This window comes from Zingiber officinale, unplaced genomic scaffold, assembly GCF_018446385.1.
Source record: "Zingiber officinale cultivar Zhangliang unplaced genomic scaffold, Zo_v1.1 ctg79, whole genome shotgun sequence".
NCBI lineage: Eukaryota > Viridiplantae > Streptophyta > Magnoliopsida > Zingiberales > Zingiberaceae > Zingiber > Zingiber officinale.
In genome coordinates, this window is record NW_024589974.1 from 97,611 (window position 1) to 114,018 (window position 16,408).

General features: G+C 40.1%; 1 protein-coding gene and 1 long non-coding RNA gene across 4 annotated transcripts; one reads left to right on the forward strand and one right to left on the reverse strand.

Moving 5' to 3' along the window:
* Positions 1–10,651: 10,651 nt before the first annotated feature.
* LOC122037768 lies at positions 10,652–12,124 on the forward strand. Of its 2 annotated transcripts, none has more exons than XR_006127740.1 (3): positions 10,652–10,904; positions 11,598–11,800; positions 11,884–12,124. It is a non-coding gene; the product is annotated as an uncharacterized LOC122037768 (long non-coding RNA). The 2 variants fall into 2 exon arrangements; XR_006127739.1 differs by having other exon boundaries at positions 10,653–10,904; positions 11,889–12,124.
* Positions 12,125–13,477: 1,353 nt separating this feature from the next.
* On the reverse strand, positions 13,478–15,930 carry LOC122037782. Of its 2 annotated transcripts, none has more exons than XM_042597234.1 (2): positions 15,122–15,930; positions 13,478–13,708 (listed from the first exon to the last, which is right to left on the reverse strand). In XM_042597234.1, exon 1 carries the CDS (start codon positions 15,893–15,895, stop codon positions 15,143–15,145), a length of 753 nt encoding a protein of 250 aa, XP_042453168.1. In that variant the 5' UTR covers positions 15,896–15,930; the 3' UTR covers positions 13,478–13,708; positions 15,122–15,142. The 2 variants fall into 2 exon arrangements, with proteins under 2 accessions (XP_042453168.1, XP_042453167.1); XM_042597233.1 differs by having other exon boundaries at positions 13,479–13,703.
* Positions 15,931–16,408: the final 478 nt, after the last annotated feature.

Sequence of the window (16,408 nt, forward strand, 5' to 3'; positions counted from 1 at the left end):
AGCGTCACCCGCGCCCATCCCCTTTCATCGCGCCTTGTTCCAAACCCCCATAGAAATAGCTCAGGCGAATCAAGAGAGGGGGTCATCTTCGAACGACGCTCTCATTCGGGATGCACAAAAAGGAAAGGTGCCTAGAAGTCATGCATCGCCCAAGCGAATCAATCTACAGTTCTCTCAGGTGATCTTGAGTGCCCCTCTACCCAGACACTATACCCCACTAACGATTGAGGAATACAACGGAACGACCGATCTAGACGATCATTTGAATAAGTTTGATAATGCGGCCACGTTGCACCAATACACAGACGGAGTGAAGTGCTGAGTCTTTCTCACTACTCTCTCCGACTCGATGCAGCGCTGGTTGCAAAGACTGTCGGACGGCTCAATACGTAGCTTCAAGGACTTCCGGGTTGCATTCAAGCACCATTTCGTCAGCCGCTAACGCTATCACAAGACGAGCGTCATCCTCTTTGCCCTAAATCAGGGGTCCAAGGAAGCGCTCCGAGCGTACATCAGGTGTTTCAATCAAGATGATGATGAACGCCTTCACTCAAGGTTTGGTCGAAAGGGAATTCTTCCGGTCACTCATCAGGAAGCCGCCTAGGGACTTCGACCACTTGCTTAGGAAGACCAATGAATACATAAATGTTGAAGAAGCCCAAGTAGTGAGGAAGAAGGAAACGTCAGTTGAGCCCGCGCTAGTGCTCGAGCGGCGACCGACGAGCTGCCACCAACCACCCAAAGGGCCACGAGCGGAGGGAGCGCGGCCACACCAAGAGGCTAGGACACATGCCATGCAGCATGTGGTCGCCGGTCGGCAAAAGATGACGAGAGGCAAGGTATGGACGCCAATGTTCTGCTCCTTCCACCAGTCGGCGACGCACAACACACGCGACTATTACGATTTAACACTGATCGAGAACCAACCGACGCCAAGAGGATATCGCCGCCGATCTCCAACACCCAATCGGTGACACAGACAATGATTTACCGAGCGACAAGATGAAAGAAGGGTGCCCGAGCGGCACCATCAGCATCAGCAGAGGGATAACACTGATCCCTCTCGAGTCCCGGCCGAGCGACATAGACTCTCCATTCGGGAAGAAGAAAACAGAAGCAACGCCGCCCGAGGAGAAATAGGTATGATCGCCAGTGGACCAACCGACGACGACACCAACAAAGCAAGGAAGACGCACGCTCGGTGACTGGAGATCCATGCCGTGGGATGCAGCAGGGAGAAAGCCAAAGGGTCCGAGATCAGCTTCGGCCCCAGTGATTTGGAGGGAGTGCAGATCCCTCACGACGACACGCTGATCATCCGGGCGATAATTGCTAATTACACTATTCATCAAACTTTTGTTGATACATGGAGTTCGGTGAACATCATCTTCAAGAAGACATTCGATCAATTACAAATCAATCGAAATGAGTTGCTGGCCATGACAACCCATCTTTACGGTTTCATGGGTAACGAAGTACTGCCACTCGGACAGGCCCGACTGACCATCTCGCTCAGGGAAGGGCCCACTACAAAAAAACCTGCAAATACCGACGACATTCCCGACTGAATTTAATTCAATCGGGAAATACCGACTGAAATTTAATTCAGTCGGTGTTTACCGACTGAACTTAATTCAGTCGGGATTTACCGACTGAATTAAATTCAGTCCGTAATATTCCGACTGAATATATATTTCAGTCGGTATTTACTGACTGAATATAATATTCAGTCGGCAAATCCTTTAACGGGTTCGGGTATTGATGTTTACCGACGAAATGTTAATTCTGTTGGTTAATACCAGTATTCGGCCGCTCCGATTAGTGTTAGGGGTTACCGACGGATTGTAACATTCCGTCCAGTCGATAATTATCGACGGAACCATAATTCAGTCGGTAATTACCGACGCAATTGTGATTCCGTAGGTAATTACCGACGGAATTGTGATTCCGTCGATAATTACCGACGGAATTGAATTCCGTCGGTAAAACAGGATAAAAATTAGGGCACGGTGCGACTTTCCTCTCTGCGCGAACTCAATCTCCTCTCCTCTCCGCATCCTCGGCGATCGGCAACTGGCAACCGGCGATCTCGGTGTCCAGCCTCATGTCCTCTCCCATTCTCGATGATCAGCAACATGCGACTCTGGTATGCTCCTCTCCTCTCTCTTCTCTTCTGTTTGATGCGCACGCCTCCTGCTACGCCGGCGCCTTCTCCCCAGGCGCCTACTCGCGGCAGTCGTCCGCCACTGGCACCTGCTTGCTGCAGGCCGGTGCCGCAGGGCCTTGTTCACTGCAGGCCGGTGGCGCCGCAAGGCCCTGTTTTCATTGGGCATAAATCAGACGATATGCTATTACAATTGATGTTTGCACAAAGAACATGTCAGTTCATGGATGCAGCAGTTATCTACTTATTACACAATCAAGGATCATCAGCTACTTGCACATCTAAGTCAATTTTTTTGTAATAGAAAATCAGATCTACCAATAATAACAATGTAAATTTGGTCCTATAATGAGTTCATATGGATCATTCTCTATGCTGTATAACATAAGCAAACCTAAGTTGAGTATATGGCAATTGAATGTATACATTTAACATCATCCACCTACAAAAAAAATCCAAGAAACCTCCAAAAATATAAAAACCAAACTTAATATCGCAAGCAATAATCAAAAAGTTATTGGAATCACAATGTAGATAGGGAAACAAAATTTTAGACAGAAACATATAATTGAACATACTGTTGCTGTGCAGTCAATCAACTTGAGGTGCCAGTGCAGGTGATTCGACAAAGTGAAGGTTAGGGTCCCTGGAACCACATTTATCATTACTTCTAATTCTTGATTAGATAATCTTTAATTGATATCAGAACCAAATCATACTAACCCTACAAGTTTTCTGGCAAGATAAAGGAATGACTTCTCAAAATTATAATTGCTCTTTGCTGAAATCTCATAGTACTGGAGATTCTTCTTCCTGTGAAATGTAACTTGTTTTGCATTATCATGTTTGTAAACTTTATTATGGTGTGTTGTAATACTATTTTGTAGATATGATATCTCATGGCAGATCATCCAGCACCACCACTTCGTGGATCTACAGTTCTTAGGATTGTTGGAGAGTCGTAAGTATTTTTTCATTATTAGTAATTCATGTTCTTTTTTTAAACATATAGCTTATGTTTTAAAATTATTTATATGCAGATTTACTCCTGACGACCATCGAGTATCCACATATATTACAAAAAAATTTAAAGAAAGAGTCTGCATTACTGGTACTACATCTGGTTTACTTTCTCCATCATAAAATTTCTCATAATCATTGCATAACCATTTGGATTAATTGTTTATATTTTTAAATTATAGTATTAACTATTAAGAATGAGTGTTTCTGTAAAAGCACTTCTCGCAACTTTTGCTTAGTCTCTTTCTCTTGTTCTTCTCTAATATGTTTAATTTTTTTCTTTTTAATTCACCAGACTTTTTCATCCTTTATTTTAATTATTTTGTGTTGCTTTTGTTATAATTTCCTTTTTATTTTTTTTATCATCTACCTTATTTTTTTTAATGTTTTTTCTAGTCCTCTATTTTTTACTTGTTCAAGTTCATTTTTAATTTCATTCTTATTTACTTTATTATTTTTTTTCTGTCATTTGTCTTATTCTAATGTTTCTTTATTGTATTTTTAATTTTTCTTCTCATGTTCTACTCATGTGCAGTGTACAACTTAAGTTTCGTTTTTAGATAAAGCATGAGTTGTGCATTCCATCTACTTCTCATCTTTTTCCACAGTACACTTTCAACTTTCAGTTTGTTGCTATATTACTCTCTTCTCATCATTTGTTCCTGCACTATTGTATGTCTGCTGGGCACTTCTAAGTTTTTGCTTCGTCTAGTGTATTTTCAAATTCCAAATACCAAATGCATGCTGAAAATAAAGCTCACACTACCATGAGCATGTTGCATCCATCTTGCTTTCCACTATGCTTGAATGTGATTCATTGATTCCTTATCTCTTTTAAGATAGAGTAGCCATTACAAGTTCATATTCTTATTAGGTTTCAGATTCTTAACAAATTTAGATATTTATCTTAAATTGTATTGCATTTTGCAGGAGTTCATATTGATACATTCACCACCGTACTATCATTGGATATCTACAATATAATCCAGGTATTTTATTACATGCAAAATTAGTTATATATTACAATTCTTGAGTTATATATTACATTTATATCGATTCAGTCTGATTATAATATCTTATATTTGACTTTTACAGGATTATATTTGGATATATGTGTAGGTGATGTATCATGGTAAGTTTGGATATTTTGTATTTGACGTTGACTTGTCAGTACTTTTGGATGTTTATGATTGTCAGTACTTGATATTTGGTTATGTTTTATTTTGTATTGAATTTTGGAGATATGGCTACATGTTAGTATGTTTTGTATTGTTTTTTAGACAGTTTTATCATTTGTTTGTGAGCATATTGTATGTTGTGTTGGTTGTTGATTGTGATTATATATGATTTGTGTTTGTGTTACTATCGTTTGTGATGTTTTTTATTGTATAAAAATTGTATATATGATAAGAGGGAAATGCAGAGTAGACATTTCAAAATTTTTACTGGAAATTACCGATGGAATTTCGCATTCCGTCGGTAATCTATCGAACTGCACCAGGATATTTATGATACATTGCCGACGGAAATGTTAATTCCGTCGGGAATCACCGACGGAAATTTAAATTCCGTTTGTGATTCCCGACAGAATAATGAATTCCGTTGGTGATTTACCGACGGAATATGGTTCAGTCGGTAAGCTCCGTTACACGCCGTTTGCCCTTTGCCGACGGGTAAGTTTTCTGTCGTTAATGTATACCGACGGAATTCATACATTCCGTTGGTAAATTCCGACTGAATATATTTCCAGTCGGTAAATTGAGCCCCGACCCAATTCTTCCCAATATCAAAAATTCCGTCGGTATTCCGTCGGAAAGCTCATTTACTGACGGAATGCCGACAGAATATTTAGTCGTTATTCGCGACTATTTTTGTAGTGGCCACTAAGGAGAACCAGGACCACAAACTTGATCGTGGTGAATGCATAGTCGGCCTACAATGTCATCTTGGGTCGACCGACCCTCAACGAATTCTGGACGGTGGTGTCTAAATACTACCAAAAGATCAAGTTCCCGATGGACGACCTGGTGGGTGAAGTCAAAGGTGATCAACTGGTCGCTCGGCGATGCTAGATCGAGATGGTCAAGTCTGAAGCAAGAAGAGCTCAGAAGAATCCGCGCTTGGAGGCGAACGCAATCACCGAGAAACCTCCTACATTGGTGTACGAAGAAAAGGAGGAGGTTTAGATCCACCCTAGCTGAGCAGAAGCAACCACCTTTATTGTCGCCGACCTGGAGGTGGAGAAGAAGGAAGAGTTGATCGCCTGCCTTAGACAAAATTATGAGGTGTTCGCGTGGTCGACACACGAGCTTCCCGATATCTCCCCGAGTGTGGCTCAACATGAGCTTCATGTCCGACCGGACGCTCGGCCAATGACGTAAAGAAAGAGGGATTTCAGTGCGGAGCAAAATTTGATCATCTCGATGGAGATAGAGAAGTTGCTAGAGGCTGGCCATAGGGAAGTTCAATTCCCAAGCTGGCTAGCCAATGTCGTGTTAGTCTCCAAGATGGGCAATAAATAGCGGGTCTGCATCGACTTCCATGATTTGAACAAGGCATGCCGAAAAGACTTCTATTCATTGCCCAGGCTAGACCAGATGGTGGAGTTCGGATCCTCTGTCCCTAAATTTCTCTGTCCCCGTATCCCTTGTCGATCGGATGGACCAGATTACATCTCAAGGCATCATGACATCCTTAAGATGTGTACAGTATCCTCGTGATGTGCAAGGCATCCTTGAGATGTAATCTGGTCCGTCCGATCAGCAAGGGGACACGGGGACAGAGGATCCGAACTCGACTCGACGGCGGGTTGCGAGCTGATCTGTATGCTCGATGCATACCAAGGGTATCACTAAGTGCCGCTCGCCTGAGAAGACCAGGAGAAGGCCAACTTCATTATGACAGACGGAACATATTGCTATAACGTCATACCGTTCGGACTCAAGAATGTCGGAGCCACTTACCAAAAGCTGATGAACAAGGTGTTCCGATGACAGATTGGTCGTAATATGGAGGTATACGTCGACAACATATTAATTAAATCCCTCCGACCTGCTGACCTATGCGCAGATATTGAGAAGAACTGTCAAACGCTAAGGGCTTATGGAATAAAGCCGAACCCAAGCAAGTGTCTGTTCAGCATGAAGAGTGGTCGTTCCTGGGTTACATCGTCACCGAGCGTTGCATTGAAGCCAATCCAAGCAAAGTCAAAGCGTTGCAAGACATGTCGCCGCCTCGGAACTTGAAGGAAGTTCAACTGCTGACCAGTCGGATCATGGCGCTGTCCAGATTCATATCCAAGTCATCCGACCGGAGCCTGCTAGTCTTCAAAGTGCTTCGCCGAGCCACAGAATTCCAGTGGGGCGTCGAGTGCGATCGGACATTGGAAGAGCTTAAGGAATATCTTAACTTCTTGCTTGTATTAACTAAGCCAATGGTTGGTGAGCCGCTCTGGATATACTTATCATCCAACGAGTATGCGGTTGGGTCGGCTTTAATTAGGCAAAATGACTAAGAGCAACATCCTGTATACTTTTTAAGTCATATATTGAAGGGTGCAGAGTCTCGCTACACCGGTCTGTAAAAGTTAGCTTATGCTTTGATTCTCGTCGCTTGGAGGCTTTGACCATATTTCCTTGCACACTCAATCATCGTGCTAACTAACAATTCTTTAGGACGAGTTCTTCTCAACCCTGAGGCATCAGGAAGACTGATCAAATGGACGACCGAACTGAGCGAATTTGACATATAATATCAACCACTAACGACAATCAAGGCTCATGCCTTGGCAGATTTCATCATAGAGGTCCAGAATGACGAACAGGAGGCAACGTGGAAGATATATGTTGACGGCTCGTCCACTCGACAAGGTAGCGAAATCGACATATTGCTCATCTCACCACGGGAAGACCGGATGCAGCTTTCCATTCGACTGGACTATCGCACCACCAATAATGAAGCAGAGTATGAGGTATTGATAGCCGACCTACAGACAACCCCGCATGTGGGAGCCGTTAGAGTCCTCATCCACTCGGACTCTCAATTGGCCGCCCAGTAGCTATCCGGGACATTCGAGATAAGCAACACCCGACTCAGGCTTTATGCGGAGGCCTTCGAGAAGTTGAAGACCAACTTTCAGGAGGACATTATACAAAAGATACCCCGATTGGAGAACTAGGCGACAAATGAGTTGGCAAAATTAGTCAGTTTGTTATCGCCGATCGTCATAGGGCCGCCGATCGAACAGGTCTCGCTAGTGGCGCATATTGACCGAATGGAAGGAATAACCTTCCCGAACGACTGGAAGACGACTCTAACAGAATTTCTGTGGTCAAGAATAACATCTGCTAATCAGGAAGAAGCTCATTTACTGAAGAAGAGGGTCGGACGATTTACTTTGGTCGGGGACCAACTTTATAAGAGAGACTTCTCCAGGCCCCTACTCAAGTGCGTCGGATCAGAAGATGTCGAATACATTCTGCGGGAGGTGCACCAAGGTTCCTGCGAAGGCCATCCGGACGACCGTGCGTTAACTCGAAAGATACTCCTGGCCGGATATTTTGGCTAACCCTCCAGGAAGATGTCGTTTGGACGATGACCACCTTCTTATCCTGCCAAAAGTATCACAACCTTCCGCACCTTCTTGAAAGGTTTGGCCACTTGCTTGAGCAAAATTCTCCCAGCGTGCTTTCTCCTCGCCATTGTTTAAAGTAATGGTTTTTGTTTAATGCCTTTGTGCTGAATGGTTTTGGTAATGGATTCATTTAATCCAGACGTTGTATGACTATTCAACTCTCAGACCTTTGAAATTGGAAATTTTTATGAGTAAACAGTTGAACAGGAAAGATCATCTAAATTGAAAGGGCATGTAGAGTGACTTTGACATTGTTAGAGTGGGTGAATAGCCGATCACTCATTTCATTGACTTCATACGTATTCGTTAGTGCACGACGGAAATACAAAATTAATACGAATACAAAAGCCAAGAATAAGAAAGAAAACAAATAAACCCTAACACGTTTCGTTTAACGTGATTTTGAGATGATGCTCCTACTTCACGACATGCCCGTAAGGTGGACAGTCCCTGTGATTCTTCGATGGATCAATTCCCGGCAAACTCCGGCTAGTAAATGACTCATTCTCGATGGAAAAACTTCGCCACATACTTGAACATGCGCACTTTGATCACAAGAGCTTGGAGACTTTAATTAGGGGTTAACCACTTCTAATTTTGTCACCCAAGTCAATCATCCCAAGCTTCATTATATAGAGATTGGGGTCCCCTCGGATGGGTCTAGTGGCTAGCGCATGAGGTGTTGTCACAATGAAATTTGGGATTCGAATCTCGGCAAAGCCGAGATAAATACCTCATTTATGTGCTAGGCGTTATTCCAAAGGCTAGTAGTCGCTCGTGATTTACCTCCTCCGTATTGGCCTTGGAACGGGTTGACGGGGATGCTGGGGGCAAGCGTATTTATCTTTTTACCATAATTATATAGAGATTGGGAAAAAATATTCAAACTATTTTACCGCTACTAATCGACTGATAAAATCAATTAATTGATCTCTATAGAAAATTAACCTTTACACCTCAACTACTTAATACCAATCCCAATCGACTAATAAACATGATTTACTTGCATAGAGAGAATAAAAATATTATGGTATCTTTCATATGACTGACCAATTAATGATCATCCTGTTGGTGCAGGTTGCTGAGGAATAAGAGAGGAGAGAGAAGAATCGCTTTGAAATTTATTTTTTCGCTGAGAAGTTTCTGATTTTTTTCATTCATTGCCTAGCTAGAGAGTCCACGTCTACAACTCCACGTCGTTCGAAATTTAATTTTTTACCGAGAAGCTTTTGGTTTTTTTCCTTGGCTGCCGAGTTAGAGAGTCCACGTATGCAACTCCACGTCGTTCGCGTTCCATTTCGCTGAGAAGCTTTGCTGAGTCTATCATTTTCAAGCTTATTTTTAGTAATTCACAAGTTTGGACTATTAATTTTAGAGTAGAGGGTTCGAAATATAATTTATATATTTTTAAAAATTAACTTATAAAATAGTAGTTTCTTTTTTCTTTCTATTCTTCAGCCATGTGACTGAAGACAGTAGATCAGTTATTCTTCCTCCCCGAGCTTGGATAAACCCGACTCGCTGCGGTTTTGTTGGTGCTGTGATTTTACTGTCGTGTGGTAAAAGATGATTTATTCATCTCAACACCCTCGTTAATTTATACCTAGATCAACATAAAAAAAATAAATTATAGATAATTATTAATCATTGATATAAATAACCAAATTATGAAAAATGATATATTTAAATATAATTTCGATTCTAAAATTTTATATGAAAATACTTTATATCTTCGGTAAAGTGAAGAAAAATCTCTAATCTCATTCTTAATTTTGCATGCAGTCCTTCTATCCAAAAAATCTTTTTTTCCACTCCATACATGCAAAATTTCCTTTGCTTCAACTCCCCTCATGTAAATATCATGACCTAATTGCCCTTAAATTTTTTAGGTATAAAAAGTCCAAGAATAAGTATAATTCTTCTTAAAGTCATCATTTTATACTAGAATCGAGTATATTTTCTATCAAAATTATCTCTCATATTTTTTAGGTATAAAAAATCTAAAAACGAGTATAATTACTGTTAAATTCAGTATTTTACATTAGAATCAAGTATATTTTCTATTAAATTGAGCATGATTTTTTCCTTATTTAATATAATTTCTCCTAAATTCAGTACCATTTAAACAAAATTTAGTATATTTTCATCCAATTGAGTACCATTTAAAGAAAATCGTATATATTTTTAAAAACGAGTATAATTCCTATTAAATTCAGCACTTTAAACTAAAATTGAGTATATTTTCTATTAAATTGAGCACAATTTTTTTCTTAATATAATTCCTACTAAATTCAGCACTATTTATCATTTAAAGAAAATTTAATATATTTTTTATCCAATTGAGTACCATTTAAAGAAAATCTAATATATTTTACATCCAATTAAGATGAAAAAAGAATTGTACTCAATTTGATAAAAAATATATTAGATTTTAAATTTAATATACTGAATTTAAGATGAATTATACTGATTTTTGAATTTTTTATACCTAAAAATATTATGAATAATTAGATAAATATATTTGAATAAAAAATAAAAACAAAGAATTTGAAAAATAAGGACTACATACAAAATTATATTTACCAACAAGAACTACATGCAAATTTTCCCTTATATCTTAACTATCTCGCACCGTTCCTAGAGGGTACGAGTTTACTCTCGTGCATTCGATTACAGTTTTTTTTTAAAAAAAAAAAAAAAACCGAATTCCTGGGAATGTAATCACATATTGGCTGTCATGGATTTAGCGGTCAGGGGAGCCGTTGGATCCCGAGGCAGTTTACTGATTCTGCGTGGCGCAGTCGTGTTCGCTGTTGATCCGCATAAATACCAACACCCGTCCAGTGCCAGATCCCAACTCGAGTCGAGGGTCGCCCTTTCTCGACGCTTTCCAGTTGCTTCTCCTCGCTGTCGCGGTCGCGGTCGCCTCTGGTTCGCTTGGTGCAGGTCGGGAACGTCGGGATCCGCCGGCGGATGAGCTGCTTCCCGCCTTGCATCAACTGAATCGGAGGCGAGAGTGACGATCTCCGCGCCCTCCCCCCTTCCTCCTCCTCCCGGCTGCCAATTTGCAGATCTCGATGATTGGAGGTCAGATCGACGCTTCGCCTTTGGATTTTTTTTTTAAAAAAATCTTGTTTCTTTCATCGTCTGTTCCTTTCATTGATTTGATTTCTTGGTTCTCTACGACATCAAAGGCGACCTAATATTGTTCGAGTTTCCAGATGTTGAAATCTTATTTATTTCTTTGTATATTATGGAATTAATGTTAAACTTAATGTACAAGAATATGGTTTCTTCTATCCTGCAAGGGCATGTTGTATGAGGCAACATAACATGGCCCGCTAAAACAATCGATTTCTTCAAAGCGAGGGAAACAAATGTAGATTGTTTAGTTATAGGAGCATTTAATATTTGACTATGTTTTTGTCTGATCTAATAAACTATATACCAGGCCATTTGAATGATTGTTATCGCTTTGCACTCTTATTTCCAATTCTTTCAAGAATTGACTTTGGTGCCTTCCTTCTAATGACTATATGGCATGCTGCCTCTTTGTAAATAATTCCAACTACGTAATGAATAGTTTGATTGAAAGTCATTTTTGTCATTTGGATGCTTGAGGTGTCCAACAAAACAAAGACATCATGCTTTTCTATTCATAGTATTATGCTTCATTGCTGCTCCTGTGGAAAAATCACTAGAACATTTATACAAGTTGTCTTTCTTTTGTATATGCTTATTTTCCCCTGATTAATGTTGTCTTGCTCTAATTTGAGACAGCTCTACAATGTCATTGGCAGTAATATGGGCACAATTACATCCAATTCCCAGGATACTATTTCCACCGAGGGCTGAGGAAAAAAACTTAAGTAGAATATTGTTGAAATTTTAGGTATGATATTGAAAAGATTTGCCTGTGTCTTTCTCGACTTGATAAAGCACTCACCAGCTATCAAGCCTAGAGTTGAATTTTAATTGACACTGTATGTTTCAATTCAATCAATTTGTTTTATATTTATCCATATGATATCACACTAATATCTCTTCAATAATATAAATTTGATAGCTCAGTGGGGCGGTGCACCAGATGAAAAGCAAGCATCTTATGTGATGGAGCAAGGAGATGGTTAGCAAAATGGTGCGAAGCTGAAGGAACTACAAATGCTGACATTCCAGTGTTTGCAGATACAGAAACTTCAGTTGATGAGTTGTTTAATTTAGACTGAAAGCATGTTACGTGATGGCCAATACACTATATTTTGTTTGGGAACTTCAATTTTTTTATGGCACATGCCAAGGTTTCCTCATATTTCCTGCAAACTTGGGACTTAACAACTCAAGAAGAGACAATGATTGATTTCTGCTGGATACTGGTGGATCTTCCAAAGTTATTGTACTACCTTCAGTCATAACCCATGGACGTACGGGTTATAATTGGAAGAATTTGTTCTCTACACAAGGCCATCAATGTCCAGACTCAAAAAAACAAGGTAATCTCACAAGGATCATCCTTGTACAAAAGGCACCTTATAGACATAGAGTACTATCCAAAAACACACCTGGAAATCAACTTACGGACAGTTCATGGTAAGCATACCGTTTTGTACACAACATTTTGTGCAAGATGCACGTTGCAAAAACTGTCTCTCTTATATATTAGTTACTATTTCAAAAATTAATAATCGTCCGTGATTATCTCTTCCGTGTTGAACCTGAAACAGATTGACAGGGACGCTGAGGACAAACATATTCATCTTTTGCCCCACGTTACAAAAAATGTTAAACTAAATAGTATCAAACTACTTGTAGTTTAACTAAATAGTGGTGTTATGGCTAACCTATACCTAGGTGAATGATGCAAACTAGTATTGGTAAAAGGGGATAACATTAGTGGCTGAAGCTTCCGCCGTTTCAATTCTGTACTGTCTTTTCTTTATTGACTAACCTCACACAGTTTCTGTCCATCATAGTGAGCCTGAGGCTCAGTATGAATGATACCACTGACAAGGAGTTATTGTGGCATTGTTAGGACACCTTATTATTGCTATCATGCCAGGAACTACCTACCATTAACTCTTCAACCAAGCTAGAATTCAAATTTTCATATACAAGATTTTGCCAAGGTATCACTTGTTACCACAGTGAGCAAGAAGAGATCGAATCCTACGGAGGGAATACACTAGTGTCGGGTGTTTGGTTGAGGGTTATCATTGATAACCTTGATAGATTGAAAATCTTATTTGATTTAGTTAATGAGCGATTCCTAATAATGAACGGCTTCCACCATGTCAGCAATTTGAGAATATAATTCGGAATTAGAAAACTTTGGAAGTCTAAAGGTGCGTTTGCACGTTTTTCATTTTTATTTTATGAAAAACACATGTTTCTGAAAATGATATTTGATTTACATTTTCTTGTCTATTTTCTAAAAATATATATAGTATTTTATAGAAAAATAGAGAATGACTAAAAGTTATTTTTTATTTTCTAGAAAATGCACATTTTTCAGAAATGAAAATGAAAAACGCACAAACCAAACATACCATAAGGTGTTTATGATTCCAAGATTTTTTTAAAAAAAAAAATCCCAAAATTACCCTCCACAACCCTAACATCTCCCCCGTAGCCGCCTCCCCCGCCTCTCGCTCACACTCCCTCTGCCTCTGCCATCGGATGAGCCATGTGGCTGTCCCGTGCTAGAGCCCCTTTGCCCCTGTCGTCGGATGAGCCCCCACGCCACCGCCTCGATCTTCATCGGAGACTTTTTATTGTCACTCCTGTAGGTGATGTTTTCGTGGATGCTCTCGACGAACATCGTTAGGTCTTGTCCCACCCTGCCGATGTGCTTCCTTGGCGCTCGGAGATTAATGGTTTAGGCAAAGAAACCTAGACTAGTTCATCAAGAAACAAATGGAAAATGGGAAACCAATGTCAAGCAAAATCAAATTGAAAGGCTACATCTGCAACTTTGTCGTACTAAAGAAAGGGTTTTGGGAGAGAGCATCTATCGAGCAATTGATTCCAACATAAGCGATCAATCAACACCACTCTTTCTCAAGTAACTAAGCAGGAGTCTATCTGTATATGGGAATCCATCGAAAACAAAAAAGAATTGCTCTCAGAAACTAACCCAATTTCAAAAACCAGATACACAATTAACTCCAGAATCAAGAAAAATCTCAGTTTTCTAAGATTTTTCGATTCCGGGTTGCATTCCCCTTTTGCTGACGTATTAGGCATAGAACATTACTCAGGAATCATTGATTACCTAAATCAAACAGGATTTTCATTGATAACCTTGGGTGAATAACCAAGGTTATCAAAGATAACCCCCAACTAAACGTACCCAAAGAGTTATGTCGACTTTAATGGGCATAGTATGTTTATGAGAAACTAATGAAGTCACAACAACAGAGTTTCCTAGGATTAACAATCAAATGACTCGGAGGACAAATATCCCTGGGATAGAACAGCCGTGTGCCAGAACTCGGTTTTTTGTCATAACTATCATTAGTTGCTGGCTAGCATCGACTTCAAATGCTGTGTGGACTCAGTAGTTGAAACTAGATTATGTTGGTCAGCTATACCGCGTATGTTACAAGATACAAACCTAAAGCATACTATTCTCCAGTTGCAAATCTGCATCTGGTCCACAATTCACTATGGAATCATCTACTAAGTGAGACAAATTTCTGTAAAAGAAATCAGGATATCGATTTTCCATAGAATGCTGATATCATGCATGCATTGCCATCTTATACATGATAAAACCATTTTGAATCCTGAACTTTCCTGGTTACTAGACATCCGCACATAGGTCCATTAGTAAAGGATCAACCTGTGGACTGATAGTGTAAGGCTAACATCCTAACAACAAAAAATTTCAACTTCTGGATTCTTAATTGGTATAACATATTCATAAAAAAACAAATAAAGTCTCAAAGCATGATTCTAAGGATCTTTGGACAAGGAATGCGACGCCTACAAATGTGCAATTGACAAACAAAAGTACATAATTGATGGATAAATCATCAGAAACAAGATTAGCAATGTCTCAAGCAGTCAAAATGTGATGTTTAGTTAACAATTTTTCTCAGTAGCAATCAAACACTTACTGAAACAGAAATGTATTGACAGTGTAATGACAATTGATATGATTTGCACGAATTTATTCATCTATTTGCTATCGTAAAAGATCAGATATATGTTTCTTCTATTACATTTTTCTGCACTTGAAAGAAGTAGAAAAAACACTAAGATCGGACACGATTCTCTTCAACTGAAAAAGTAAAAGAAATACTAACCGGTCTCTTATACGAGTCGGGTCACTTGAGCTCTTCGTCCTCAGCATCGCTCAGCAAATCATCAACCGAGGCCGAGTTCATCCTTGCTGATGCCTTTTTCACCCACTTCACTATCTTTTCCGTCTCCCGCGTCATCTTCTCCTGCTCCTTCAAAGCCTTCTTCAACTTTCGGTGCTCCTCCTTCAGCGACGGGATGCCTAGCTCGGATAGAATCTCGTCTCCCTTACTCTTCCTCTGGGCCCTCTTTGGTGAGAAACACAGACAACACCTCTGCCGCGGCGGCGAAGGCGAAGACTCCCCGGAGGAATCGGCCAAGAACGAGGGCGAGGAGCCAAAAGCCCAGTTCGATTTCAGTTCCTCCTTCTTAGTCCTAGTAATACATTCGTTCTCGGTAGGTAAAGCATCCTCTTCTCGAGGAATCGAAACATCTGGTTTCTGGGGGTTGACCGTGGGGGCGGGCAAGGTCCGGGCGCGATTCATTTTAGGGGGATCGGGGAAATTCTCCTTATCCTCCCCGTTCTCAGGAGGGAAACGAGGTGTAAGGGTGGTGGAGGGATTGGAGGGATCGGGGAACGAATTAGGGAGGGACTTGAGCTTGCGGAAGCGCGATTCGAGATGGGAGGGGAGGAGGTTGGAGTCGGAGAGGTGGGCGGTGTTGAGAGCGGCGATCTGCTCGAGGGCGCAGAGATCGGAAGCCTCGGCGATGATGGCGTCGACGGCCGCGGCGTGGCCATCCTCGCCTATGCCGGAGAAGCGAGGAAAGGAGGAAGCCATGAGAGAGACGATGGGAGGAAGACGAGGGGCGGAGTGAGGGTTTTAAGAAGATCAGGGGTAAAATCGTAAAGTTATTATGATGCAATTATTATATTATTGTTGTTATCTGGTTAGATATGCGACCGTTGTGGCTTGTGTGACTTTATTGCGTCCCCTAATAAAAATTATATTATTGTCCGGATATTTTATATATATATATGAAAAATATTACACATTTACCTAATTTTACTAAAATAGCTTAAATATTAACATATATATTTTTTATTTTATAGTATATAACATTGATAAATCAGTTTTTTACCAAAAAAAAGAGAGACGGCCACTTTTTCTTATTTAGTAAAGGATCATTTTAATTTCAAAATTACCAAAAAAAAAATTAAAAATAATATTATTTATTCTCACCCTTCTCCAGAATCTCCTAAATCCTCTCTTTTACCTTTTTCTAATGAATCTTTCGTACATGATATTTTTCCATATCAAATTTATATCAGGAGATGTATTGAAAAATAACAT

Bases quoted from the DNA above. Each gene is read 5' to 3' on its own strand.
- LOC122037782 (XM_042597234.1), bottom strand. From the start codon at position 15,895: ATGGCTTCCTCCTTTCCTCGCTTCTCCGGCATAGGCGAGGATGGCCAC.